This window comes from Xyrauchen texanus, chromosome 14 (assembly GCF_025860055.1).
Source record: "Xyrauchen texanus isolate HMW12.3.18 chromosome 14, RBS_HiC_50CHRs, whole genome shotgun sequence".
NCBI classification, from domain to species: domain Eukaryota; kingdom Metazoa; phylum Chordata; class Actinopteri; order Cypriniformes; family Catostomidae; genus Xyrauchen; species Xyrauchen texanus.
The window spans coordinates 44,880,763-44,907,887 of record NC_068289.1 but is presented as its reverse complement, the minus strand read 5'-3'; the positions used below and the strand labels follow the sequence as shown (position 1 = coordinate 44,907,887).

Sequence of the window (27,125 nt, the reverse complement as noted above, 5' to 3'; positions counted from 1 at the left end):
GTTGCATTCATAAAATAAACATTCTTGCAGATAGTTTCTACTGTTATTTAACTCGACATTGTGTAATATTTAGCTGTACTGTCTATATCAAATTAATGGGGAAGGTTTCTTACCACCAATGTCTAGTGGTGTGCATTAGGTCTGAAGCCATTAACATTGCCTCACTGACTCCTAGTGGCCTCCTTTAAAATTACACAGTCATGGGCCCTGTTTCGACTTGGTATTAAGATGTGTTTTCGGTGATCCGATCACAAGTGGATGAATTGCTCTTCCTCTTTGGTATTACCATGCTTGCCTGTGAAGACTTTTGTTCAGATTTCGAGGGGAAGATCTTTGATTTCATAAAGACATACATCAATCACAATGTCCAGTCAGCAGGTTATTATCGCAAAATAAATTGATCAGGAGGTGTCTTGTATCACTTGTATATATGTTTATTTGGCAAAAACAACCGGCTAACTGTGTATTATCCCACTTATGACATGACTGCTAACCAAATGAATAAAAAAAGGACATGAAAAATTTATTTGCATTGAACTTTTTATTATGTGAGATTAAGAAGAAATAAGGAGAGTTCTGTTGGTGTCTATTCTGCGAATATTACGATGTGACACCTCATTATCCAGTTTATTACAATACCACATGCCAAATAAACAAAATAAATGAACATGAAATTTTGATTTGTATTATAATTGTAGAGATTGCACAGCGATCTGACAAAGTAGGCATGATGACTGGCACTACCAGGATAATCGATCTGATATGACTTAAAAGTAACATTATCACCCAAAAATGAAAACTCTCATCATATACTCACACTAATATCATCCCAGATGTGAATGTCTTTCTTCTGTGGAACACAAATAACATTTTTAGAAGAATATCTCTGCTCTGCTGGTCCATACAATGCAAGTGAATGGTGATCAGGCCTTTGAAGCTCCAACAAGGAGAAAAAGTCAACATAAAAGTAATCCATACAACCCCAGCGGTTCAATTAATGTCTTCTGTAGCGATCCAATCAGTTTTAGGTGTGAACAGACCAAAATATAACTCCTTTTCACTGTACATCTTGCCATTGCAGTCTCTAGACATAATCATGATTTCAAGCTTGATTACGATTTAAAAACCCGTTCACCTGTCAAGATGTACAGTGAAAAAGGAGTTATATTTTGGTCTGTTCTCACCCAAAACCAACTGGATCGCTTCAGAAGACATTGATTAAACCACTAGCCATATGAATTTCTTTGTGGTTTTTGGAGCATCAAAGTTTGGTCACCATTTTCAGTTATTTTAGTGGAGTACCTATTTTAACCTGAGCTTCACATGTATGTGCTTGCCATCTGTGTCTTTGTATGTTGATCTGAGACACACTAAAGAAGTGCTGTGAAGTATTTGTGCTTGTGTATCCGCTCTTACAAATTTTCCAACCAGCAAAGTTTAAAGTGCACATAACCAGCAAAGTTTAAACTCTTGTTTTAGCCTTTTAGCGCAGTGGTTGATTGACAGGTGAGGGGTGGTGCGTCGCTGCTGTCTGGTACGCAAAGAGGACATATTGCATTTTAAGCCTCAAATGTGATGTGGTCACGTGTTTTTGACTACCTTTGTAAGTGGTATCAGTGTTCCGATCACAAAATGCTTTGGACCCCATTTCTACCTGTATTTAGCCCTGATCACTTGTGATTGGATCAATAAAAATGCATCTTCATACCAGGTAGAAACCGGGACTAGGGATATTCAAACGCCCTCTCAATACCAAAATAACAGTAAACAATTTTGGGGGGAAATTTAAAGTAAAGAGGTTTATTCTACAACGGATCTCTCCAAACAAAAATAAATGCTGGGAACCCCAATGCTAAAGCAAATAAAATACAAAATTGTGCAGAAAAAAAGTAATCAAACTACAGAAAGCCTTCAAGAATCCACTATAACCAGTGTAGATTTATGCTATGCTAGGACTCCATGATTTGGCAAATTTGACAGAATGAGAACTAGAATGTATTGTAGAAACACACAAAATAAAAACCTTCTCAAGTTGAACAGAAATGTAATTCTGAATTGCATTTTGCCAAGTAAAATTCAACAAAACTCTATTTTCCCTCGTTTATAACAGAGCATGTAAGAGTAGTGTAATTATTCACAGAAATCCAATAATACACTCTTCAAAAGGTACAGAAAAATACATCTACTGTTACTGTCATAAATACAGGAAAAGAAGATACAGTCATTTTTAACAGTACATTCATATATAATGGACAGTCATAAAGAATTGCACTGTGGTAACCTCGTCTTGCATCAGTAACGCATCTGGAGGTTCTTGTTGAGTCCTGCTGTGATTTCCTCTTCGAACCATCTTTGAAATAGCGGAGTTGAAGTCACTCCTCTCTACAGTCTGTTGGGCAGTAAACAAACTCAAACAAATATTTCTCTCAACAAAGGAGTCCTTCCTTTTGCATGTGCATTTTCCCCTTTCTCACTGCTCCACAGGCAAGAGTTTCTGTGGATCTCAAGGTGGTTGATATCCTATAGTTCATCCTGTATGAAAGCAAAGGGAATATATTGGCATAAATATGAGTGACAGATTGCCTTGCCAGACCTTAATTCGGTTTAGGCTTTAGAAGTGTGTTAAATGTGTGATCATGTGTATTCATCAACCTCACATGTCTGAAAATCACACAGGCATATTGTGTTAAAAAATGGTTTTGGTTAAAAACTTTCAATAGTTCAGAGAGAACCAGCATTTATTTCTTCACCATAAACCATAGATATCCATTAATAATAACTTTTATTAACATTAACAAATATTACATTATATAATACTTAAAAGCTGCTGCTCTAAAGAACCCGGAAAACAATGTTGAATATACTGTAGTGTGACATCACAGTAATTTGTGGCAACATATTAGCTGGCAAAATAAATTAAGCAACATCATGAATATCACAACGATTTTAACCTGCTATTTATTTGGCCATCAAGTTACCTGAAGACAATGTCATTGAATTAGTTTTGTTTTCCCTATATGTCTCATGACCTGTAAGTATGAGAGCATTAAGACCGAAGTATTATTTGAGCTTTAAAGTTGTTTAAATTGTCAGTTTTATGGATTTAGTGGTTGAGGCTTAACATTGTCATGCTATAGTAAAATTGGCTATAATTTTACACAGAAAAGGTTTGTAAGCGATTTTATCACACTAAAATCATGTTAACACACATATTGTTTACGTCTTGTGGTTACAGTTTTGAAACTGAGTATTTTAACATTTACAGATTGGCCTCTTTCACTGTAACCCAGATGTTAGTTTTTTTTTGTATAGAAAAGAATGGACCAGACGCAAATGGTGTAAATAGCATTAGAGTTGGTAAGTTTTTCATTTCTGTGAACCTGTTCAAAATTTTTAGTAAATCAATTCAACGATTCTTTGCATCATCACTCAAACATGTTCACGAAAAGACTCTGCTCGGCTTTTTATCAAGTTCATTAAAATGTAAAAATAGATATATGGTATATGTATTACTAAATACTATTCACAGCACGTTTTTGGCATCACAACAATTAAAATTTTTTTTTTTAATTTGACCTCTGAATAAAAAGATGGATCATTGTAGTATCAATTTTCAGTCTCGGCATGTAGTATTTGATGCCTTATTTCTAGTGCTGTCAGTCAACTTAAATTTATAATGGCAATTAGTCTCACAATTTTGTGTAGTTAATCGGAATTAATCACAGATTTGGTAAATGCTGAAATTTGATACCATATATACTTAATATAAAAATGTATCTATTTATTTCCATCTTAGGAATTAAAACAATATGTAACAATACAATGCATTTTGCAAACAAAGCCTTCCACAGTATAAAGAGAGAAATGCACTAAAAGTGGGAGTTTGAATAATTGAAAGAACTAGTCACCCTATAGATTGAATATTATTTGCAATGGGCATTAAATCTCTTAAACTATCATCCTCCACAATATTAATCATCCGGCAGACTGTGGCTATCCACTTAATTACAACAATCGTGAAGCTGTGTTCATGATTTACATCTGAGTGTCAACAGCAGCATCAAGCAGCGCTTGGAACTCCACATGAAAAGTGCTTGCAGATAAAAACGTCTCATTCTGAATTTGTCACAGCTTTTAATTTTTTTTATTTTCTCCCCAATTTGGAATGCCCAATTCCCAATGCACTCAAAGTCCTTGTGGTGGCGTAGTGACTCGCCTCAATCTGGGTGGCGGAGGACGAATCTCAGTTACCTCCGTGTCTGAGACAGTCAATCCATGCATCTTTTCATGTTGTTTGTTACCGCTGAGACGTAGTGCGTGTGAAGGCCCACACTATTCTCAGCGGCATCCACGCACAACTCACCACGCGCCCCATTGAGAGCACGAACCACACATTATAACAACCACAAGGTGGTTAACCCATGTGACACTACCCTTCCTAGCAACCGGGCCAATTTCGTTGCTTCGAAGACCTGGCTGGAGTCACTCAGCACACCCTGGATTTGAACTTGCGACTCCAGGGGTGGTAGTCAGCGTCAATACTCACTGAGCTACCCATGCCCCAACGTTTTGGTGATAGTTAAGGCTTGTACTTCTGTGGTAATTCAAATGCACCTTTCATAGGCACCTTTCATAGGGTCATCTGGGCTTGTTTTGTACATCAAATAGCCTTAAGAGCTCCTTTCTGCATCATTTTATCACTGACAGGGAAGTGCTGTGTGTGTGTGTGTGTGTGTGATTGTTTGTGATGTACAGTGCATCCGGAAAGTATTCACAGTGCTTCACTTTTTCCACATTTTGTTATGTTACAGCCTTATTCTAAAATTGATTAAATTCATTATTTTCCTCAAAATTCTACAAACAATACCCCATAATGACAACGTGAAAGAAGTTTGTTTGAAATCTTTGCAAATTTATTACAAATAAAAAACAAAAAAATTAAATGTACATATGTATTCACAGTCTTTGCTCAATACTTTGTTGAAGTACCTTTGGCACCAATTAAAGCCTCAATTCCTTTGTGTATGCTGCTACAAGCTTGGCACACCTATTTTTGGGCAGTTTCTCCCATTCTGCTTTACAGGACCTCTCAAGCTCCAACAGGTTTGATGGGGAGCATTGGTGCACAGGCATTTTCAGATCTCTCCAGAGATGTTAAATCGGGTTCAAGTCTGGACTCTGGCTGGGCCACTCAAGGACATTCACAGAGTTGTCCCATAGCCACTCCTTTGTTATCTTGGCTGTGTGCTTAGGGTCATTGTCATGTTGGAAGATGAACCTTCACCCCAGTCTGAGGTCCTGAGCGCTCTAGAGCAGGTGTTCATCAAGGATGTCTCTGTACATTACTGCATTCATCTTTCCCTCGATCCTGACTAGTCTCCCAGTTCCTGCCACTGAAAAACATCCCGACAGCATGATGCTGCCACCACCATGCTTCACTGTATGGATGTATTGGCCAGGTGATGAGCAGTGCCTGGTTTCCTCCAGACACGATGCTTGCCATTCAGGCCAAAGTGTTCAATCTTTCTTTCATCGGACCAGAGAATTTTGTTTCTCATGGTCTGAGAGTCCGTCAGGTGCCTTTTGGCAAACTCCATGTGGGCTCTCATGTGCCTTTTACTGAGGAGTGGTTTCCGTCTGGCCACTCTACCATACAGGCCTGATTGGAGGAGTGTTGCAGAGATGGTTGGTATTCTGGAAGGTTCTCCTCTCTCCACAGAGAAAAGCTGGAGCTCTGTCAGAGTGACCATTGGGTTCTTGGTCACCTACCTGACTAAGGCCCTTCTCCCCAGATTGCTCAGTTTGGCCGGGCAGCCAGCTCTAGGAAGAGTCCTAGTGGTTCCAAACTTCTTCCATTTACTGATGGAGGCCACTGTGCTCATTGGAACCTTCAATGCTGCAGAAATTTTTCTGTAACCTTCCCCAGATCTGTGCCTAAATACAATCCTGTCTCAGAGGTCTACAGACAATTCCTTGGACTTCATGGCTTGGTTTGTGCTCTGACATGCACTGTTAACTGTGGGACCCTATATAGACAGGTGTGTGCCTTTCCAAATCATGTCCAATCAACTGAATTTACCACAGGTGGACTCCAATCAAGTTGTGGAAACATCTCAAGGATGATCAGTGGATACAGGATGCACCTGAGCTCAATTTTGAGTGTCATGGCAAAGGCTGTGAATACTTATGTACATGTGAATTAAAAAAACAAAATTATTGAAAATTATTAAAAATATTGCAAATATTTCAAACAAACTTTGTTCATGTTGTCATTATAGGGAATTGTTTGTAGAATTTTGAGGAAAATAATGAATTTAATACATTTTGGATTAAGGCTGTAACATAACAAAATGTGGAAAAAGTGAAGAGCTGGGAATACTTTCCGGATGCACTGTATGCATCAGTTTAATGACTCCGGGCAGACAAGTGTTTATGCTGTATTAAATGCAAACGCGTTTATCGCGCTTAAGAAAAATGTACACGTTAATTCTGACAGTTTTACTTATTTTATTTGACATCTTTGTCCCATGCATTTTCCATGCCAAAAATGTATACTTAAATTCGGACCTCTAGTACAGAGCATACCAAATATATGATCTAAAACCCAAACGCAGGCAGAATCTTACTTTGAGTTTGGAGGATTTTCCCTGTGTGGCTAGCTGCTGGAGTCGCTGTCGCAGAATGTCTGCAATGACATTGGAGTCTCTGCTGTTAATGGGTTCTCCACCCTGATCTCGCTGTAAGAGTGAGAGACGAACAGGAAATACTCAATAAAAAGACAACACAGAGAACACCTGGAATAAAAAGTTACCCCGCCGTCTTCTGTCTTACCCGTGGAGTGCCCAAGTGCGGATAAAACCTGACACTTGGGTAAGCCTTGATGCCAGCACTCTGACAGGTCTGGTAGTGTGCCTGACAGTCGACTTTGCCAGCTCTCACAGTACCCTTCATCATCTGCAAGGAGTGTGAACATATAACTGATTGAGGACATATAAAACTACATATAGTGGCCTCAAAACGTATTTGGACATATTTGGATACCTATGTATCCATAAAAGCCTATATAAAATGTTTAAAGCAATAGTTCACCCAATAATTTCTCTCATTATGTACTCACCCTTGTGACATCTTAAACTCATATGACTTTCTTCTGCGGAACACAAACAAAGTCATTTTGATGGAGATATGATGTGAATATATACTTACAATGAAAGTTGTAAGGACACAAAACTGTCCATCTGCAGTCTCTTAGGCACAATCATGATTTGAAGCTCAATTACACTTTCTCGGCTAGACGCATGTGGAGAGCACGAACAGTGTGTGTACACGGGCAGAATCAAACTTTAAATCATGATTGTGGCTAGAGACTGCAAATGGCATTTATATTATTTATAGTGAAAAAGGAGTTACACTTTTTGGTCAGTTCTCACCCAAAACTGATCGGATCGCTTCAAAAGACAAGGATTAAACCACTTGAGTCGTATTGATAACATTTATGCTGCCTTTATGTCCTTTCATTGTATGGATATATTCACAACATATGGCCATCAAAATATCTTTGTGTTTCGCAAATGAAAGAAAGTCATACAAGTTTGAGATGGCAAAATGGTGAGTATATGATGAGAGAAATATCATTTTTGGGTGAACATTTTAAATAAAAACTGATTCTGGACTGAAACTGTGTCAAGGGTGTCATCAGAATAAAACTAATTTCTCTGTGGTCTATGAAATACCACAGTCCAATAAAATATATCTGACAGATAATTTGGACACTTAAACTGTCTGTCTGTCTGTCGTCTGTCTGTCACTCACTCACTACGTGAGAGGTAGTGGCACGGGCATGCAGAAAACAATGACAATGTAATGTCAACAAACCCCAAAATTACTATAAATATGATGATTTTAACAACTTTACAGCTCAAATATTTTACAGCTTAAAACAAAAAAAGTTTTAACAGAAGAATTTATGTAAGTGCTTTTATAAAATTATACGCTTCACATTTCTGCCTTTAAACCTTCCATTGTAAGTGCCTCACTGTAACTTCGATTTTTGCTTTTTAAGAAATATTTTTTTGCGGTAATCAATATTATGCCACAAATGCTGTCGATTGAGCTTGTATTGAACCTAGGGCTGAAACGATTAGTCGACATATATACACAAATTTTCATTGTCGAATAGTCGTTTGATCTCTTTTAACATAAAATGAGATCACATTAAACTCTAATGATGATGCACGAGAGCAGCACTGCAGTTCGTGCATGACAGAGGAGAGGAAGAATTACACAGCTCAGATGCACTCTAAACTTTCCAAACAGCTTCAGCTTATGTAGATCGCAAGGTACCAAATAAGTATATTCAGAAGCAATCTTGTTGTGGAATAAGCGTAGCCGGAGCTCTTTAAAGGAAACACCCAGGCATTACAACTTAAATTCAGTTATATTTCATGCGTTATAGCTTTATTAAAGTTCAAATAAAACGGAAGCAGATCATGTAAATAATTAAAAACTCAGAAACTGGCATTTCTCTGTGTGGTAAGCGCCTCTTCTATGAGTTGCACAAATGTCCCGATCTAAAGGGAAGAGATTGAAACTGCACCCAGATGATGCACACTCTGTTGCGGGGACTCGCCTCACTCAAGTGGTGGTGGTGTAGTGGTCTAAAGCACATAACTGGTAATCTGGTAACCAGAATGTCCCTGGTTCGATCCCCACAGTCACCAGCATTGTGTCCTTGAGCAAGGAACTTAACTCCAGGTTGCTCCGGGGGGATTGTCCCTGTAATAAGTGCACTGTAAGTCGCTTTGGATAAATGTAAATGTCAAGTGTGGACGCTTGCTGCAGCTACTGTAGATTATAACATGATGGCTTGCGACTTATTGAATCATAATATATCACTGTGCATTTCTTATTGTTAAGAAAATTGGCAATATGCAGCTTTATTAATAAATTAATGATTTTTTTTTTTAATTAGTTAAAGATGGATTGAAGTGAACAGAAAGGTGAGAGAGGATAGTCTTCAACCTATTATATACTGCAATAAAAACATTTTTGATTTGATTTTGTTTTGGCTTGTTTTCCCATATAAACATTTAATACTCCTTTAAAACAACAAACACTTTCTTTAGCAGCTATACTGCAGAATAAAAAAAAAACTTCTGAGAATGTTGAATATAATACTAAAACTGCAAATATTTAAAAATATCTAAAAATCCTTTTAAAAAAAGATGCATTCACCTGAAAAGCAGCATAGAAAATATTTAGCTTTTACAGAATAGATCTTGAAATATATATATATATATATTTCATATATGTCTTTACTGCATTCACAGAAGTATAAAGAAGTGAAAAAATACACTTATTGTATATTTAAGATACATTCTCTTAAAGCAAATCTAAATATCTTATATGTTGCTTCTCAAGTAAATGTATCTTGTTTTAAAGATTTTTAGACATTTTTAAATGGAAAACAAGATGAAAACACTTGATAACAATAGGATGTTTTGCAGTGAATTTCTTTACTGAATTAAACTTAATAAAAAAATGTTTTACCTTTAATTCAGTGAATGTCATTTAGAAATATTTTTAAAAGATGATTTTCTCCTCTTTATTGTTAGTAATCATGTTTAATACAACCTTTTAAGTCGAGGCACAAGCTGAATAATCGGGTAAGAGTTAAAGTTCTAATAATCGATAGATTAATCGATTATCAAAACAACCGTTTGTTGCAGCCCTAATTGAACACGGAATATTCCTTTAAACAGAAGCCAAAGAAGGTTTTTATTATGAGAAATACTAAATGCAGTCAAGTGCATCCAAACCTTTGAGTGGTAATTTACAAACATGCAAAACTGCATGGAACAGCACAAGCCACCCCTTGGTACTGCCAAGTGCAAATGCATTTGCAACTATATTTGCATTTCCTGAAGGAAGCACTGTACTGTAATCACTTTAAGTGTTTTACATATTCCAGGTGTCCAGATCAGATTTAGGACAGGGAATGGTCTTACCCTGGCAAGAACTTCAAACTCTGGAGCAAAGTGCTGACATGGGCCACACCATGGAGCGTAGAAATCCAACACCCAGTGATCCTTTCCACCCAAAACCTTTCTCTTAAAGTCTTCAGGTGACAGATCTACTGAGGCATGTGGCAGCGAGCTACAGATAGAAGAATCCATGCAATAGAATTTTAAAGGAATAGCTCACCCAAAATTGTTAACATTTTCTCATAATTTATTCACCCTTATGCCATCCCAGATGTTTATGACTTTCTTTCTTCTGCAGAACACAAACATTTTTTTAGAAGAATATCTCAGCTCTATAGGTCCATACAATGCAAGTCAATGGGGTCCAACACTTTCAAGCTCCAAAATGCACATGAAGGCAGCATAAAAGTAATCCATAAACCTCCAGTGGTTTAATCCATATCTTCTGAAGCATTCCAATCTATTTCGGGTAAGAGCAGACCAAAATGAAAATATTTGTTTTACTGAACATCTTGCCATTGCACTCTCAAGGCAAGATCCTGATTTTAAGCTTGATTACAATTCCGAGTGCTTGATATCATGATCATGCATAGAGACTGCAATGGCAAGATATAAAACTCTCACCCAAAATTGATTGGATTGCATCAGAGTCTTATGGATTACTTGTATGCTGCTTTTATGTTCTTTTTGGAGCTAAAAATATTCATTTGTGTTCTGCATAAAGAAAGTCATACATATCCGGGATGGCATGAGGGTGAATAAATGATGAGAGGATTATCATTTTTGGGTGAACTACCCCTTAAAGACAGATGTTTTAAACAGCATTTACACATTAGTGGCAACAATGACGTTAGAGTTGCTCAATTTGATTTATTTCAGTGAATCAGTTCAAACTGTCAATTTAAATGAAATGATACAAAACCGATTGGTTTGCGATGCATTGCAACAAAACGTTTCACCATCCATAATTTTTCATGTATTATTAAAATATATTAATGTAATGTCTCAGTTAAAATATATGCAGGAAAATATAGCCATTGATTAACATGACAGAAACATGAATAGCATTCTTTCTAGTGAAAAACATGCCTTGATTATTATCAACTAAATGTTTACAGTATTTTACTTCTTCCATTACTCATTTTAAATTTACATGGCTATCATGGCTGTTCGGTAAAAGTTATAAAAAATATTGTAAAAGGAATTTCTGAGCAAATACATAAAAATGGATATACTGTATTTATTGAATATCATCAAAATATTTAGATATACATTTTTATAGCTATATCGTCCAATCCTAACCACACCTATAATGTTTTGAATAAAAGCAAGTGATAGTGATCCTGCTCACCTCAATGCCCAAGTCTTGAGTGAAAAGGCATCTCGATGCCATCCATTGTAACTTCTGTTCACAATCAGAGAGAAAAACAGAACTTGTTGAGCCAATGTGCAATTGTGTACGAGGTACTGAACATAACACCTATGAGTGAGAAAGACACACACTGGTATTGGTCTCGGCGGTTGCTTTTCTGAGGGAAGAGGCGTATCTCTGGGTAAGCTTGCACTTTCTCACTCTGACAGAACGAGTGGTGTATCTGACAGTCGACTGTGCCCACATTTACAACACCACTCAGCATCTAGAAACATTTGAAAGATTATATACCAAAAAAACAGCATATACACTCAAGATTATAAACTTGTAATAATAATAATAATAATAATAATAACAGAGAAGATAAGTAATGCATGGGTCATCAATGGAATAAATGGGAGCAGATACCCGTGCCATTCTCCTCCACTCTGGCAGCAGGGCCTGGCAGGGTCCACACCACGGGGCGTAGAAATCAACCATCCATGTTTCTGTGGACTTGCGTCTCTTCACCAAATCCTGGAAAGATTCTGGGCTCAAAGTCACCACCACAGGATTTACCAGATCCTAAAATTAATCAGAGGAACATCATTTAAACCAAAACAGCCAAGTAGATTTGACAAGTTTACTGTCAGAACTAAAAAATAAACGGACGGTGCATATGGAGGAGAGCCTCATTGCTCTTTGGAAGCAACATGCCTGTTGTATGACAAATTATATTATAATTTATATAGTAGATGTAGCATTTCTAAAAAAAAAAGTCTAAGGCAGTTGTTTAGTGTGACACCTATCCTCTGGATATTATCGGCGAATGTGACAGGACCACCGACTAAGGACGGCAAGATCAGCAACAACAGTTGCTAAGTGTGACGCTCCCCACCCAAATCGAGTTATTCCGAGTCTGCTAGTGTGGCGCCGGATTTAGAGACATCAAATCATGCAATGATTTGCAGTTTAATTTAAGTGGATATCGACGAGCAGAATTTTATTGTCTGCTTTGTTTTCTTAGTTATGTCTGTGAAATTGTCTGTACTTCAGACTCTACACATTTTCTAAAGCAGGACTTTTATTATAGAGTGGTGGTGGCATAGTGGTCTAAAGAATAGAACCGGTAAGCAGAAGGTTGCCGGTACGATCCCCACAGCCACCACCACTGTGTCCTTGAGCAAGGCACTTAACCCCAGGTTGCTCTGGGGGGATTGTACCTGTAACAAGTGCACTGTACACTGCTCTGGATAAAAGCATCTGACAAATGCATAAATGTAAATGTAATTATGGTATAATATATCACAAATAACACCTTCGCCATATGACATGAAAGGACAAGGACCAACTGCAATTGCGAGACAATTATTAATGTATTCAATATTCGATATACACTGGCAGCCAAAATTTGGAATAATGTACAGATTTTGCTCTTATGGAAAGAAAGTTCAGAACTTCCGAAACCATTTCAAAGATTTCTCATCAAAAAATGCTCCACGTGCAGCAATGACAGCTTTGCAGATTCTTGGCATTCTAGCTGTCAGTTTGTCCAAATACTCAGATGACATTTCACCCCACACTTCCTGTAGCACTTGCCATAGATGTGACTGTCTTGTTGGGCACTTCTCATGCAACTTGATGATGTCTAGCTGATCCCACAAAAGCTCAATGGGTTAAGATCCATAACACTCTTTTCCAATTATCTGTTGTCCAATGTCTGTGTTTCTTTGCCACTCTAACCTTTTCTTTTTGTTTTTCTGTTTCAAAAGTGTCTTTTTTTCTTGGCAATTCTGCCCATAAGGCCTGCACCCTGAGTCTTCTGTTTACTGTTGAACATGACACTGGTGTTGAGCGGGTAGAATTCAATGAAGCTGTCAGCTGAGAACATGCAAGGCATCTATTTCTCAAACTAGAGACTCTGATGTACTTATCCTCTTGTTTAGTTGTACATCTGGCCTTCCACATCTCTTTCTGCCCTTGTTAGAGCCAGTTCTGCTTTGTCTTTGAAGACTGTAGTGTACAACTTTGTATGAAATCTTCTGTTTTTTGGCAATTTCAAGCATTGTATAGCCTTCATTCCTCAAAATAATGATTGACTGATGAGTTTCTAGGAAAGCTGTTTCTTTTTTGCCATTTTTGACCTAATATTGACCTTAAGACATGCCAGTCTATTGCATACTGTGGCAACTCAAAAACAAACACATTGTCATGCATCATTAATTAACCAAATAGCTTTCAGCAGTGATTGATATAATGACAAGTGATTTTCTAGTACCAAATTAGCAATTTAGCATGATTACTCATGGAGTGATGGCTGCTGGAAATGGGGCATGTCTAGATTTGATCAAAATTACTTTTCAAATATTAATGGTGCTGTTTTTTTTTATATCAGTAATGTCCTGACAATATATTGTGATCAGCAGAATGCCACTTTGGTGAATTAAAGTACAAGTTTCCATATGAAACAGCAAAATCTGTACATTATTGGCTGCCAGTGTATATCACCCAGTCCCTATTGTGTATGAATGAATGCAAATGTGACCAGTGTGTTCAGGCGCTTTTCTCACCTCTATAAACTCCAGGATGCCTTCCGCAGAGTGATGGCCCTCATACTCATGGATACTGGACTTGTTGAAGATCACAGTTGTTGGATACGCATTAATGTTGTACTGAAGAAGGGAAAGATGCAAGTGAGCTAAAATACGATATTCAGCTAAAATACGATAATGAAAACGAAGAGGTCTAAAATAATCCTACATGAAACCCAAACATCTGAAGTCATATGCAATATAAAGACAATTATTTAGACCCTTAAACATTTATCAATGTTGTTGCAGTAGTTAACAAAACATCAAACTAAAAATATCAAATAAATGAAAGAGCCATCTTTTCTGAGGCATTTTTGCTATTATTTTTAACTGTGGTTTAACAGGTGTCAATATGATTTTTAGTGAATGCATTCACAGTAAGTAAATTCCCCTCAAGTTCTCACAGGTGTCCTAGCAGAGTACACACAGGTGTAGTTCAGCACATTAACAGGACAACTTCCACTAATGTTTGACAAAGAAAAAGTGTCCAAATGCGTTGTCTTCATTTGGGACAAACTTCTTTTTATTAAACTGTTTGCATGAACTGTTTGCTTTTGCAGTCTCTCTTTACATAAATACCACTTTTTATATTTTGTAATCTAATGAAAAGACACCAAACTTTTTTCTGTCAGTAATGCTGTGGTTTCAGAACATGTTATGCTATTTATTGCATCTCAACAGATAAACACAGGAAGCTAAAGAGGATCTGAATCCATATTAACTACATGCTTTGCATCACAGATGACAGGAAACCACATTAAAAAGCTAGAAATAGACGCTGTAGAGCACCATTAACCAAACACATGATGCCATCAGTTTCAAAACAACACAACATGCCAGATTAACTGCCAAATGTGTGGGTGAATATATCTGTGGTGTGTGCAGTTATGAGAATCTTACCGTACTGCAGAGCCCCCCATGCACAGTACAGTCCAAAGTACCAAATTTCAACTGTCCAAAGAGCTGAATGGAGGCTTTCCGCAGTTCAGGGAGAGCAGCTCGACATGGTGGACACCACTGTAGGACACAATTACATTACCTGCAGTAGCTCTCATTCCCAAATATACCCAGAACCAATCACCCAAAAACACATAAGTGCATGGAATTAGGACTAATGAGGAAAGTACATTTTATACTGTAGGTTTGGAACTCTAGAAAATATGACACAATTTAATTTTTGAAAATGAATCGCAAGATGTGGCTAAAATGTTTCCTGTGCTTGCCTCTGCAGATTATTTCCCACCCTTATGAGCTTGATGAATCAACCATGGACAGGAAGTTGCCATGGTAATGTGTTTACATGCTTGGCAGATTTTCTTTAGAGTTCAAATAGAGGCTTCCAGTGGAGGTTTAACAGAGAGGTTCAGATGTAATGATAACTCACAGGTGCAAAGAAATCAACCAACCAGGGCTCTTTCACATGACTGGGAAAGTTCTCAGGCCTCAGTGTGGTGACATGGGCATTTACACTCTCTTTCGCAAAGGCCACAATGTTATACAGGGCACCCTTACCTGGAGAATTAACACAAGAAGGTGCATTGACAATATAAACTACAACTGGGTGATATAGCGAAAACAACTATATTTCTATATTTATCTGGCTTTTTGATTAAATATATCATGAAATGTATGCATATGGTTTGAAATTACAACTCTTATTGTATATTTTCATTTTACAACACACTACATTTTACACTGGTTATCCCACAAAGTGTTTTAAAAGGTTGATTAGATGCAGAATAACTAGTCCTAATATAACTTACCATGGTGAATCTCAAAATCATGAATTCCAACCCCTTTAAAAACAGCCACACAGGGCCTCTGAATATACAAAGAAGCACACAGCTCAGAATCTGAGATACAGTCCACCTTTCCCACCTGTGCAGACAGATAAACACGATGAATCCAAAACAAGAACACCATTTAGCAGAAATAATGAGACTTAAAAGTAATAATTCACCACAAAATGACAATTATATAATCATTTACACACACACTCATGTTGTTCCAAACCCTGTTAACTGATTTTCTGCTGTGGAACACAAAAAGAGATTCTCTTTTCCAAAAAAATATTTTAACAGGAAATGTATCATGGTCACTGGTATGCTTAATGTATGCTTCCATTGTATGGAAAAGACCACTGTAAAAAATCTTCAAAACGTCTTCTAAACGTTTTTAAAAATTTTTAAAAGTGTAGTATGGTCCCAAATGGAACAATTAACATTTTGTTACAACACGGAAGCATTCTGCGTAAAACAGCTGACAGAAGTGACGTTTATGTGATGTGTTGCTGCTAGCTTTAGCGTGTTAGCCAACCTCAGTCCAACACCTGTATCTCAAACTATGTACATATTCACAAAGTGTGGGGTGATGATAAAGCATTCAACTTACATTTGTATGGTGCTGTCTTCACTGAAGTTTCACTAGTTGATACATTCTCCATTATTTACAATTGTTTTTTCAGACCAGCAATGGAGTCAGGTAACTCCGTACCTTCCGCTACGTATGGCAAGCCATGTACGCTAAGTGCATGAAGTATCCAACATCCAACACTCCATTTTGATGGCTGAAGAGGTGTATCTTCCGTGTACCGTTCTTTTTTGTTAAAGCAGAAGTATGTAACTTTTTCTGTGTTATAATACTTTCACTTATCCCCAGAGGTGTAGTGGTAAAAAAAGAGGTGGGTAAACTATAAATTCTGGTGGACCACGATGTGGTCACCCGGTAAGGTGGGCCACTGCCTACCGGTGTATGTGTATCCTGATGACATCGCTATAGGCTATCATTTGATGGTACTACCAAGGGTATCACTGGCTGTTCCCTCATCATAGGTCACACAATCACTATTCAATTCACACATTAATCTAAGTTCTTGTTAAAGAGACCCAAGAAGGAATAATATGGTTGAAATCTATAAAGTTTACTAAAAGACAAAACAGAGAGAACAAAAATATTTAAGAGAGATAGAGAGGGAGGCTTATATCCAGGGCTTCCAATGCAATGCGCTTGTACATAATGATTAGGGATTTGGGATTATTTTCATAGTCGATTAATCTGTTGAATATTTTCAATTAGTTGTTTGGTCTATAATATGTCAGAACAATGTGGATCAGTGTTTCCCAAAAGCCCAGGAGGATGACGTCCTCAAATGTCTCGTTTTGTCCACAACTCAAAGATATTCAGTTTACTGTCACAGAGGAGAGAAGACACTAGAACATATTCACATTTAACAAGCTGGAATCAAAGAATTTTTTACTTTTGTCTTAAAAAATGACTCAACCCGACTAATTGATTATCAAAATAGATTAGATAGTAAAATGAATCTGAAGAAGAATGAATCTGGTGCCACATATTTTAATTTTAAGAAAACTCAGTTTCTGTAATTAACAGAAGACAATATAAGTTCCATTTTGAACACAAAATAATATACAGTGGTTCTACATGAGACGTTTGGGCTAGTGAGTGACGGATGAATCTTGATGCAGTCTGCTGCTTCCTGCTGATTGGTCAACACTGACAGTAATGCAGCCAGGGTTTCCCATACGTTCATTTATTTGTGGCGGCCCGCCACAATATCAACGCTGACCGCCACACATTGATTTTCGATTTATTTTTAATTTTTTACTAAGCCTATTTAAAATCATATTTGATTGCAGAGAGCAGTAGCGCATTCGCACAGCACTAGGCTACCTCTCGCTCGTCCCTCTCTCTCTCTGTCTCTCTCTGTCTCTCTCTCTGTCTCTCTCTCTGTCTCTCTCTCTGTCTCTCTCTGTCTCACCCGTACCTCTCGCGCTCTCTCTCCGTCATGGAACACCGCTGCATAAATCTGTCCAACACAGCACTGTCAGTTATTACTTATTAGCCAGCATGCAAGGAGCCTAGCTAATAAGGAGAGCTAAGTTATTGTTAGAATACAGCTGGATTTTTGAGGTCAGCACGCTGTATATAGCTGGTAGTAGTCAATATCGATGCACACGCATGGGAAACACTGGCAGCAGCGCATTATGAAAGACTTCGTCTTAGGTTTAACAACCTATGAAACTAATAATGAACAATATGAAACTAAAACGACATAAGCTTAATTTAAAATGGCTTAGGAACTATATATTTAGAGGTGGATAAACGCAATTTAGAGGTGGATAAACCCACTTTGGAGGTGGGTAAACGCTATTTCCGAATTTTGGGAGGTGCGTAAACGGCGTTTACGTGCGTTCAGCCTCCACTACATCCCTGCTTATCCCAGTTTAATATGCAGAGACAACTATTAGTAGCCATTCACAGGTTAATTTCCTTTGAGCGACCCGCTTAGACCAAGGGACTTTTACTTTGTTTGACAAACGGCAGACAGTGTTATATAGACAGGGGGTGTTATTCAGCAAGCTGTTTCGAAGTTTACTTTTGCAAATGGCGCAGAAATGACATACATCAGCTTTAACATACTACTAACACTACTTACACTACAAATTGACTTAGAATAGTGCAGAAGTGTGCAGATGTCACACAGAAGAAAGTAAGTCATATGGGTTTGGAACAACATGACATGAAACATGAAAATGAGGACAACTTTCATATTTAGGTGACCTACCGGTAATCAGAGAAGCTTGACAGACACTATTTTAATGGTGACAAAGACAAAAAGACAAAATCATGCACCTGTATATGAGAGTCTTTCAGAAGAGCTTTGAGTTTTTTATACTCCTGTGATGCCAAATCATTTTGTCCAAAGGAGAAGCAAATGAGCCACCGGTGATGAGCCAATTTATGCTGAAATGACAAAAAACATAGATAATCATTAAAAATAAAAAGGTTACCAAATAAACTTTCCAGATGGCCAGTCTCTTTATTAAGACTGCAACATAACATGCTTCAAGTTATGGGCCTGATATAAATTATGTGTGCCATTCGAATTAAAAGGCAAAAAATAAATAAATGTCCACTTCTTCTAAATGTAAAAATTCAAGCCAGCGGTATGGAACAGGGTTTTTGGGAGGGAAACAACGAAAAATACACCTCTTCACTATCTCTGCACCAGGTTAGTGTACAATTACAGGCTCATGAAGGTACAGGGTTAAACCTGACTAAAAACTTTTGACTATTGGCTGCGGTCTCACTTATGTCAGCAAAGTCAGTAATTTTATGCAAGTACATTTTTATGAGAAAAAAAAAAAGCAAACAAAAACAAAACAAAAAAACATGAATTGTTCACAATAAGACCAGTAGGGCTGCAACGATCGATTATTTAGATAATCGATTAATTAACAATTATTAAAACGATTATGCAACAATTTTTTGGCAGATTATTGCAAAGATTAATCATTAGCTCTTAGCCAATTATTCTGGTTGTGTCCCGACTTAAAAGGTTGTAATAAAATGCTAACTAACAATAGAGGAACAAAATCATCTCTAAAAATACCTCAAAATGACATTCACTGAATTAAAGGGGGGGATCTGTTTGTATCGTTTTCCATTTAAAATGGTCTAAAAATCCTTAAAACAAGATACATTTACTTGAGAAGCAACATATAAGATATTTAGACTTGCTTTAAGAGAATGTATCTTAAATAAGTGTATTTTTTCACTTGGTTATACTCTGAGTGCAGTAAATACAAATATACTTCTATTCAAGATCTATTCTCTAAAAGCAAGTCTAAATATCGTATATGCTGCTTCTCAGGTGAATGCATCTTTTTTTAAAGGATTTTTTGATATTTTAAAATATTTGAATTTTTTATATTATATTCAACATTCTCAGATAACAAGTTTTTCTTCAGCAGTATAGCTGCTAAAAAGATGTATGTTGTTTTAAAAGAGTTTTACATATTTATATTGGAAAACAAGCCAAAACAAAAACATTTCTGTTGCACTGTATAATGGAGCAAAGACTACCCTCTCTCAACTTTGTTCACTTCAATTCATCTTTACCTCACAAAAAAACAAACTCTCTCGTATTAATAATGCTGCATATTGCCAAAATTGACAGTGACACATATATTATGTATATAAGTCACGTTATGTTATAATCTAGCTGCATTAAGCATGTGTGCTTTAGGGACGAGCGTCCCCGCAACAGTGCGCATCAGCCGGGTGCAGTTTCAATCTCTCCCCCTTAGATCGGGACAATCGCACAACTCAGAAGAGGCGCTGACTGCACAGAAAAATGCCAGTTTCGGAGATTGTAGTTATTTACATGATCTGCTTCAGTTTTATTTGAACTTTAATAAAGCTATAACGCATGAAATATAACTGGATTTAAGATGTAACACCGAGTTGTTTCCTTTAAAGATGCTCGACACACAAGTTTTGCTTCAGCGGAGCGGAGCAGCAGCTCCACTTATTCTACAATGAGAGTGCTTCTGTATTTACTTACATACTTTGCGATCTACATCACTTGAAGCTGTTTGGAAATTTTAGAGTACATCTGTACTGTGATCTGTGTAATTCTTTCTCTCCTCAGTCAGGCGCGAGCTGCAGTGCTGCTCTCATCATTAGAGTTTAAAGTGATCTCATGTTACATTAAATTAGATCAAATATAACTATTCGACAATGAACATTTTTGTCGACAATGTTTTATTGTTTAAGTTGTCGATAACGACTAATCGTTTCAGCCCTAAAGACCAGTAACATACATTAAGAAAATACATAAGGTCAATTTTGATTTCATGCTGACTTTAAGATAACATTGCAACATTTACCATCCTAAGTTTGTTTATTTAGGATGCCTTAAATTTAAAAAAAAATTAAAAATTAAAAAAATTATTCCATTGTCTATCTATAGGGACAAAAATGCATTTTGGAATAAAATTCATACAAAATACTGTTTCATTGACAGTAAGAAATATTTATGTTAATTATGTAAAAATATCAGAGTGTCAGTTTCTTCTTGTTACTGTGTAAACAATGATACAGCAGGTAGTACTGGGTGCGGTACAGGAATATGTTCAGTTCAGTGCAAACAAACTCTTTTAGATACGTGTTCGTAAAATTCACTTGAGCACTTACCTCAAAGCTGTCCTTTGTAAGGATCTCAAGGTCAGGCAGATCCTTCAATACTTGTGCATATATTTCTTTAGTATCCAAACTCTGGATAAACTGCAAGGTAGGATAGATTCATATAAATCAAAATAAAAACCAGACCATTAAATTGGCTCCATTATGAACGACTAATACCAGATGCATGATCTTTAGAAAGATGATCCCACCAATACACTGCCTTTCTGAGCAAGGGAACTGCCAGGGGGGAAGAGGGCTGTCGTGCTAGTGGTGATCTCAAAGCTGTCACACAGATCAGCCTGTTTGGAGCAATCCATCCATCCTACATTTACCAGACCATCCTGTAGACAGAAGCAAAGACAAAGTTCAACTGTGAGAAAAACCATTCTTATGCTTTCCGTTTATGATAATGGTTCACTGGAATTTAATTTTATGAAACACAAAGACTCAGTGCTTACCAACATCCCAGCGAGCTTCCGTCTTGTCTGAGCCTCCAGACAATCTATGAAAAATGTGGCTATTTTAGTGACTTTTCAGCAAAAACAAGTCATTCTGGAGTAATTCTACGCTTTCATTTTATGCATTTGGCAGTCAATCTAAAATTGTATCAGTTTGTGTGTTTCCAGGGAATCGAACCTGTGACCTTGGCATTACTAATGCCATGCCCGAACCAGTTGAGCTACAGGAACTATTAGCTCCATTATGAAGGGTTAGTAGTTGCCTTACCCCCAGTGTCTGCACAGAATGTTATCAGCCAGCCAACTCTTTCAGCAAATGCTCTGTCGATCTCGGTGAAGATATTCCCTGAAAATACAAGTCAATTTTATAGATACAACTTTTAACTTTCAACACCTACTAACACTTCCAAAAAAATATTTAAATTTCTTACACCAAACTGTTCAACTTAAAATAGGGCTGCACAATTGACAAATTGTGATTGTTTACCTTGATATTGTAACTGCGATTAATTTTGATTAATAGAATTTACTTTAAAGCTGATGTAACTTTTTCCCTGTTAAAAAACTTTCTTCTATCCCAGCTTAATAGGCAGAGAAAACTATTAGTAACCCATTCTTAGGTTAATTCATGAAAACTGTAAACACTGTGTTTCTCTTGCGCTATTAAAATTGCTCTGTTTGTTTTGAGTGACCTGCTCAGTCCCCACCCAAACATTGTTACTCAACCAATGGCATGAGTTGGGGTGGGACTCTCTCTTTATTTGACAAATGGCAGATGATGGACGTATTCAGAAAGTTGTTTTAAAACAATGTTTATTTTTGCAGTTCCATTTTGGGTGGTGCTAGTGGCGCAGACATTACATACTTCAGCTTTAAATTACTTATTTCGAGTGGAACAACTGCATGCCGTATGCTTTATGTTGGCTACGCATCCAAAACAAGCAGAGAGCGATGTTCCTGAATGACTTTATTGCAGATTTATACATCAGTAATAGTGCGTTCAAGTTCTCCAGGGAAGTTCATATGTACGAAGTCATAAAATGCTGCAAATCTTGGATATTACAGCACTTTTCATGTTACTATCTCCTTAAGATGAATCGCTTATGCTGTATCTTTCCTCACTTTGTAAGTCGCTTTGGATAAATATGCCTGCTAAATGAATACATTTAAATTGTAAATACAATGTGATGTTTGTTCAAGTGATTTTAGTCGGAAAGAACAGACCCGTTTAGACCATGCAAAAGCCATGCATTAAGTGTGCAATTAAAGTCTTTTCTATTGTATCACTCTAGTCCACATATAATGATGGGAAAATGATTTTGTTGTAAACGCCTGTCGCTACATAAACCAGCTAAATGGGTCTTATTTTCTGGCAAGTTTTATTGTTTTTCTTCATTAAGAGTACAAAAATTACATACGAACTTAACTGCTGAGTCAAAATCCTTAAAGGAATAGTTCTTCCAAAAATGATAATGCCATACTTTCTTCAACAGAACACAAATTAAGATTTTTAGAAGAAGATAGAGCTCTGTCAGGTCCTTAAAATGGAAGTACTCAGGTGCCAGCACTTTGACGGTCCAAAAGTCACATTTAGGCATGATAAAAGTAATCCATGCGACTCCAGTCGATCAATGAATGTCTTCTAAAGTAAATCGATACGTTTGTGTAAACAATTAATCAATAAATAAAAGGTTATTAACTTTTAAAAAGCACTTCCTGCCAGCAAATGACACGAAGTGTGACTTAAGTGTGTCGACGAGCTCATGCGAGAATTCGGAAGCGTTGCTTATTTACAACACATGAATGAACGTCATGCCCTGAATGGGAAAAAAAAAAACGGCGATTTAAAGTTAAAAACGTTTTATTTATCTAATTGTTTCTTACATAAACCTATCGATTCACTTCAGAAGATATTCACTGATTGACTGGAGTCACATGGATAACTTTATTGCTGCCTAAATGTGACATTTGGACCGCTGGCACCCATGTTCTTCCATTATAAGGACCTGACAGAGCTCTATCTTCTTAAAATCTTAATTTATGTTCTGCTGAAGAAAGACTGTCATACACATCTGGGAAGGCATCAGGGTAAGTGAATTTTTGGTTGAACTATTCCTTTAAGTAAACTGAATTATTACAAATTATTTGCTTCTGGCATGACCCTTAATTCAACAAGCCCCCAACAGTCTTGATAAATGATTTGATTAATTGTGCCGACCTTACTTAAAAACTTCTTATTTCCTAATATTTGATAAGTGACCGAGAAATAATCCATTTTAAATATTTTAGATAATTTTTTCAAAATCTTAAAACATTATTTATTTCCAGGTTTAAATGAAAAAAAAAAAAAAACTGTTTGTCATTGTGGTCTCCTTTAGTACTGTATATGGCAAAACGGCAGTGATTTGAAATGTAATCGAATACCTTGCCACAGTTCCGTCACTTTGCTCTGCACATAATGCATTGCAAATGTGGTTAGGCTTGCTTTTGATCGGTCGCCGTTGAATTTCTCTGGATTCTGTTGGTATAAATGCATTTATAATTTAGTGTGACCGTAGACATTAAACGTATACATACAATTATGCACACAGATGCTGACAAAGCGAAGGTAAAATGTTCTCACCATTCCAGTTCTGAACACATAGAGGCTGGGGTAGCTGCTAATTCCTTTGCTACGGCACAATCTGCCATTATCGCCACAGTTCACGGCGCCAATCCGAATCACACCGTCCATCTCCTTAGCAAACTCCCGCCACTGAAGGGTCAGTTAAATTCACATGTCAGTTAAATACACTACATTAATTATACCAATCCAAAAATATGGAAGGAAGAGACTAAGAGAGAAGTTACGTACAGTTGGAGCAAGGTCATGACAGTGCGAGCAGCGCGGGAAATAGAAATTCACAAACCAGACTTCCCCAGAATTTACTGCTGCATCTGTGAAAAGACCAAACCTGTGTCAAAACACTCCATTTGCAAAAACAGGTTCTATTTGAATACTTCAAGATCAGCTAAAAGCAATGGATGAATTTCACAAAACCTGTCTAGAGCATGCAAGGCTCTACGCTAACATTTTTGTTTAGGAGTGCTCGAGCCCCTAAGAGAACATTTTTAGGGGCAGTCGAAAAACTTTTTTTTTTTTTTTCAAAGACTGTAAACTTTATGTGTCACAAGACAATATACACATGCACAACAGGCATTAAGAATTACTAAAGAATTAAGAAACAATCGGATATACTTGATACAGAACATGACAGAAGACGTTAGACACCTCAATAAACCTTTTTCCAAGTTCACTTTTTTCAGTTAACCATCAAATCATATGTAAACATGAGCTAGGTGACCATCTTTGATCGTTGTACCGTCGCTACTTTTTCAGAGACTTGCTCATGAGTATTTTAAAGACATCAGTCATTTATGGGGGCCTGGGTAGCTCAGCAAGTAAAGACGCTGACTACCACCCCTGGAGACGCAAGTTCGAATCCAGGGCGTGCTGAGTGAATCCAGTCAGGCTTCCTAAGCAACCAAATTGGCCCAGTTGCTAGGGAGTGTAGAGTCACATGGGGTAACCTCCTCTTGGTTGCTATAATGTGGTTCTCGTTCTAGGTGGGACACGTGGTGAGTTGTGCGTGGATGCCGCGGAGAATAGTGTGAACCCCCACACGCTATGTCTCCGCGGTAACAAGCCACGTGATAAGATTTGTGGATTGACAGAGTCAGACACTGAGGCAACTGAGATTCGTCCTCCGCCTCCCGGATTGAGGCGCAAATTGTATGTTTGCATAAAGTAAATTAAGCCTTTATTTAGGATGACTGTTTTTTTCCATCGTGGATCTTTTCATGATAGTTAAGCACAATCAGTAATAGTAATCTGATTACAAGAATTTTACATTTGTGCCTAAAAGTAACTGGATTACATTAGATAATTACCTTGTAATCCAAATACACCCAACACTGCTCAGGACACCTTTTCAGTCTGTTTAGAAATGTAACCTACTCCTTGATCAGGGTCGAATAAGCTCATTACTTACCAAAGTCCCCTCTGTCAAGTGTAGTAATTTCTTGATCATCGTCATATATTCCTGAAAAACACATACACATTTTTTTTCTCTAGAATAAATTAATATGGAATATCTTAAACAACTTTAAACATACATTCGACACAACAATAAAATCCATACAGAACATGACTTAGAGAAATGAATAACCAAAATCATATCTGTAGTAGTTCCAGCTTTCATATCTTCCTCCCTGTTGTTCATCTTGCAGGCCCTTCTCTCCATACTTGTCATATTTCTTCCTAAGGTCCTCATCCTTCAACACCTCATAGGCCCGATTGATCTTCAAGAAATTGTCGTGGGCTGTTTCATCGTTCTAAAAAGACAGAATCACAGCGTTATAACATTTACATTATGCATTTGGCAGACGCTTTTATCCAAAGTGACATACAGTGCACTTATTACAGGGACACTTCCCCTGGAGCAATCTGGAGTTAAGTGCCTTTCTCAAGCACACAATGTTGGTGGCTGTGGGGACAGAACCAGCAACCCTCTGATTACCAGTTATGTGATTTAGCCCACTATGCCACCAAAGGAATAAATGCAAATTTTTTAGATGACATGCCATATAAAAGCTACTCACAGGATTTTTGTCTGGATGCATTGTTAGTGCGAGCTTTTTGAAGGCCTGCCGAATCTCACGTGTGCCAGCCTCTCTCGAAATACCCAACAACTTGTAGTAATCTTCATCGGAGGAAATGGCAACGAACAGCAAAACTGCGATGAAGGCAAAGAGGGAAGTTCTTCTTGAAGGTTTTAAATGACTCTGGAACATCTTCATTGTTTGAGGCTGTTGTTGGTGCAGATCTTTGGTGGAGGGATTGTTACGGGAATCTGATGATCATCATCAACAAAGGCACCCTGTGAGCAATATGTGTGAGAGAGAGAGAGAGAGAGAAGGGAGATCTCAACTGCCTTGCTACGGAAATATGACACGTAGGCTAAGTGTTTACAGAGGGCGGAGCAACTTTATACTTTCTCTTCAGATCTCTGACATAATACACACCACATATTCTCTTTATTTGATATGTGCTTCCTCCTAAACATTGGATTGCAGCCCAAAAATGAGTCGCAGGTCTGTACCGACAGGGTCAAAGAGGAGAAAGAGCAGGAGAAAAACAATGCTACATGCAAATAACTATATAATCGTGCATAGTTAGAACAGTAAATAAATATGCTAATCTACCTTCAACAGGGAGAAGAAAACGTTTTGGCTAATCATTTTGCACGTTGTCGGGCCTGTGCAGTTCATGGTATTTTTAATACATTTCAATGCTTGGTTTGGTGCTGCATTGGACCAACCAGTTGAGACTCACTGATTTAGATCACGTCATTTAACATTCCATGTATTTATGATACCTAGTAACACATTACTAAATATGAAGCTCGAAATTTAATATTATAGTTCTGTTCACATTTAAATCAAATTTTACTGCAATTTCGTGTTCTAATACATGTTGATACGAGAAGATTACAGACTTAAACTCAAGCCGAATTCCGGAGCAAAACTTTTGACCTAAACCAAATCAAGTCATTGCCAGAGATAAATGAAGTAGAATTAGCGCCAGTATTTCGATGGAATGTGCATATGGTCTCACCTTTTTTGAATACTCTGCTCTAATTCATGCTTTTACAGGACACAACACCGGTGTCTGTCAGTAGCAGCGTGAAGCACGCAGTGGAAGGGACACACG

The 27,125-nt window shown here is 37.3% G+C and overlaps 1 protein-coding gene across 1 annotated transcript; it reads right to left on the bottom strand.

Annotated features, from left to right (window-relative positions):
* Window positions 1-534: 534 nt before the first annotated feature.
* On the bottom strand, window positions 535-27,125 carry LOC127654920 (dnaJ homolog subfamily C member 10-like). Its single transcript, XM_052142480.1, has 23 exons — window positions 27,030-27,125; window positions 26,015-26,292; window positions 25,582-25,747; window positions 25,405-25,455; window positions 24,228-24,310; window positions 23,997-24,128; window positions 23,798-23,891; window positions 21,642-21,719; window positions 21,374-21,417; window positions 21,125-21,256; window positions 20,925-21,014; window positions 18,579-18,689; window positions 15,689-15,803; window positions 15,310-15,437; window positions 14,826-14,942; window positions 13,905-14,006; window positions 11,764-11,919; window positions 11,487-11,620; window positions 11,335-11,388; window positions 10,008-10,155; window positions 6,832-6,954; window positions 6,627-6,737; window positions 535-2,532 (listed from the first exon to the last, which is right to left on the bottom strand). Exons 2-23 carry the CDS (start codon window positions 26,210-26,212, stop codon window positions 2,521-2,523), a joined length of 2,379 nt encoding a protein of 792 aa, XP_051998440.1. The 5' UTR covers window positions 26,213-26,292; window positions 27,030-27,125; the 3' UTR covers window positions 535-2,520.

Coding starts and splice junctions, on each gene's coding strand:
- LOC127654920 (XM_052142480.1), bottom strand. CDS start 26,212: ATGAAGATGTTCCAGAGTCATTTAAAACCTTCAAGAAGAACTTCCCTC. Junction 21,015..21,124: donor CTCAGAAAGGCAGTGTATTG/GTGGGATCATCT, acceptor CCTACCTTGCAG/TTTATCCAGAGTTTGGATAC. Junction 6,955..10,007: donor AGTTTGAAGTTCTTGCCAGG/GTAAGACCATTC, acceptor CACTCCTTGCAG/ATGATGAAGGGTACTGTGAG.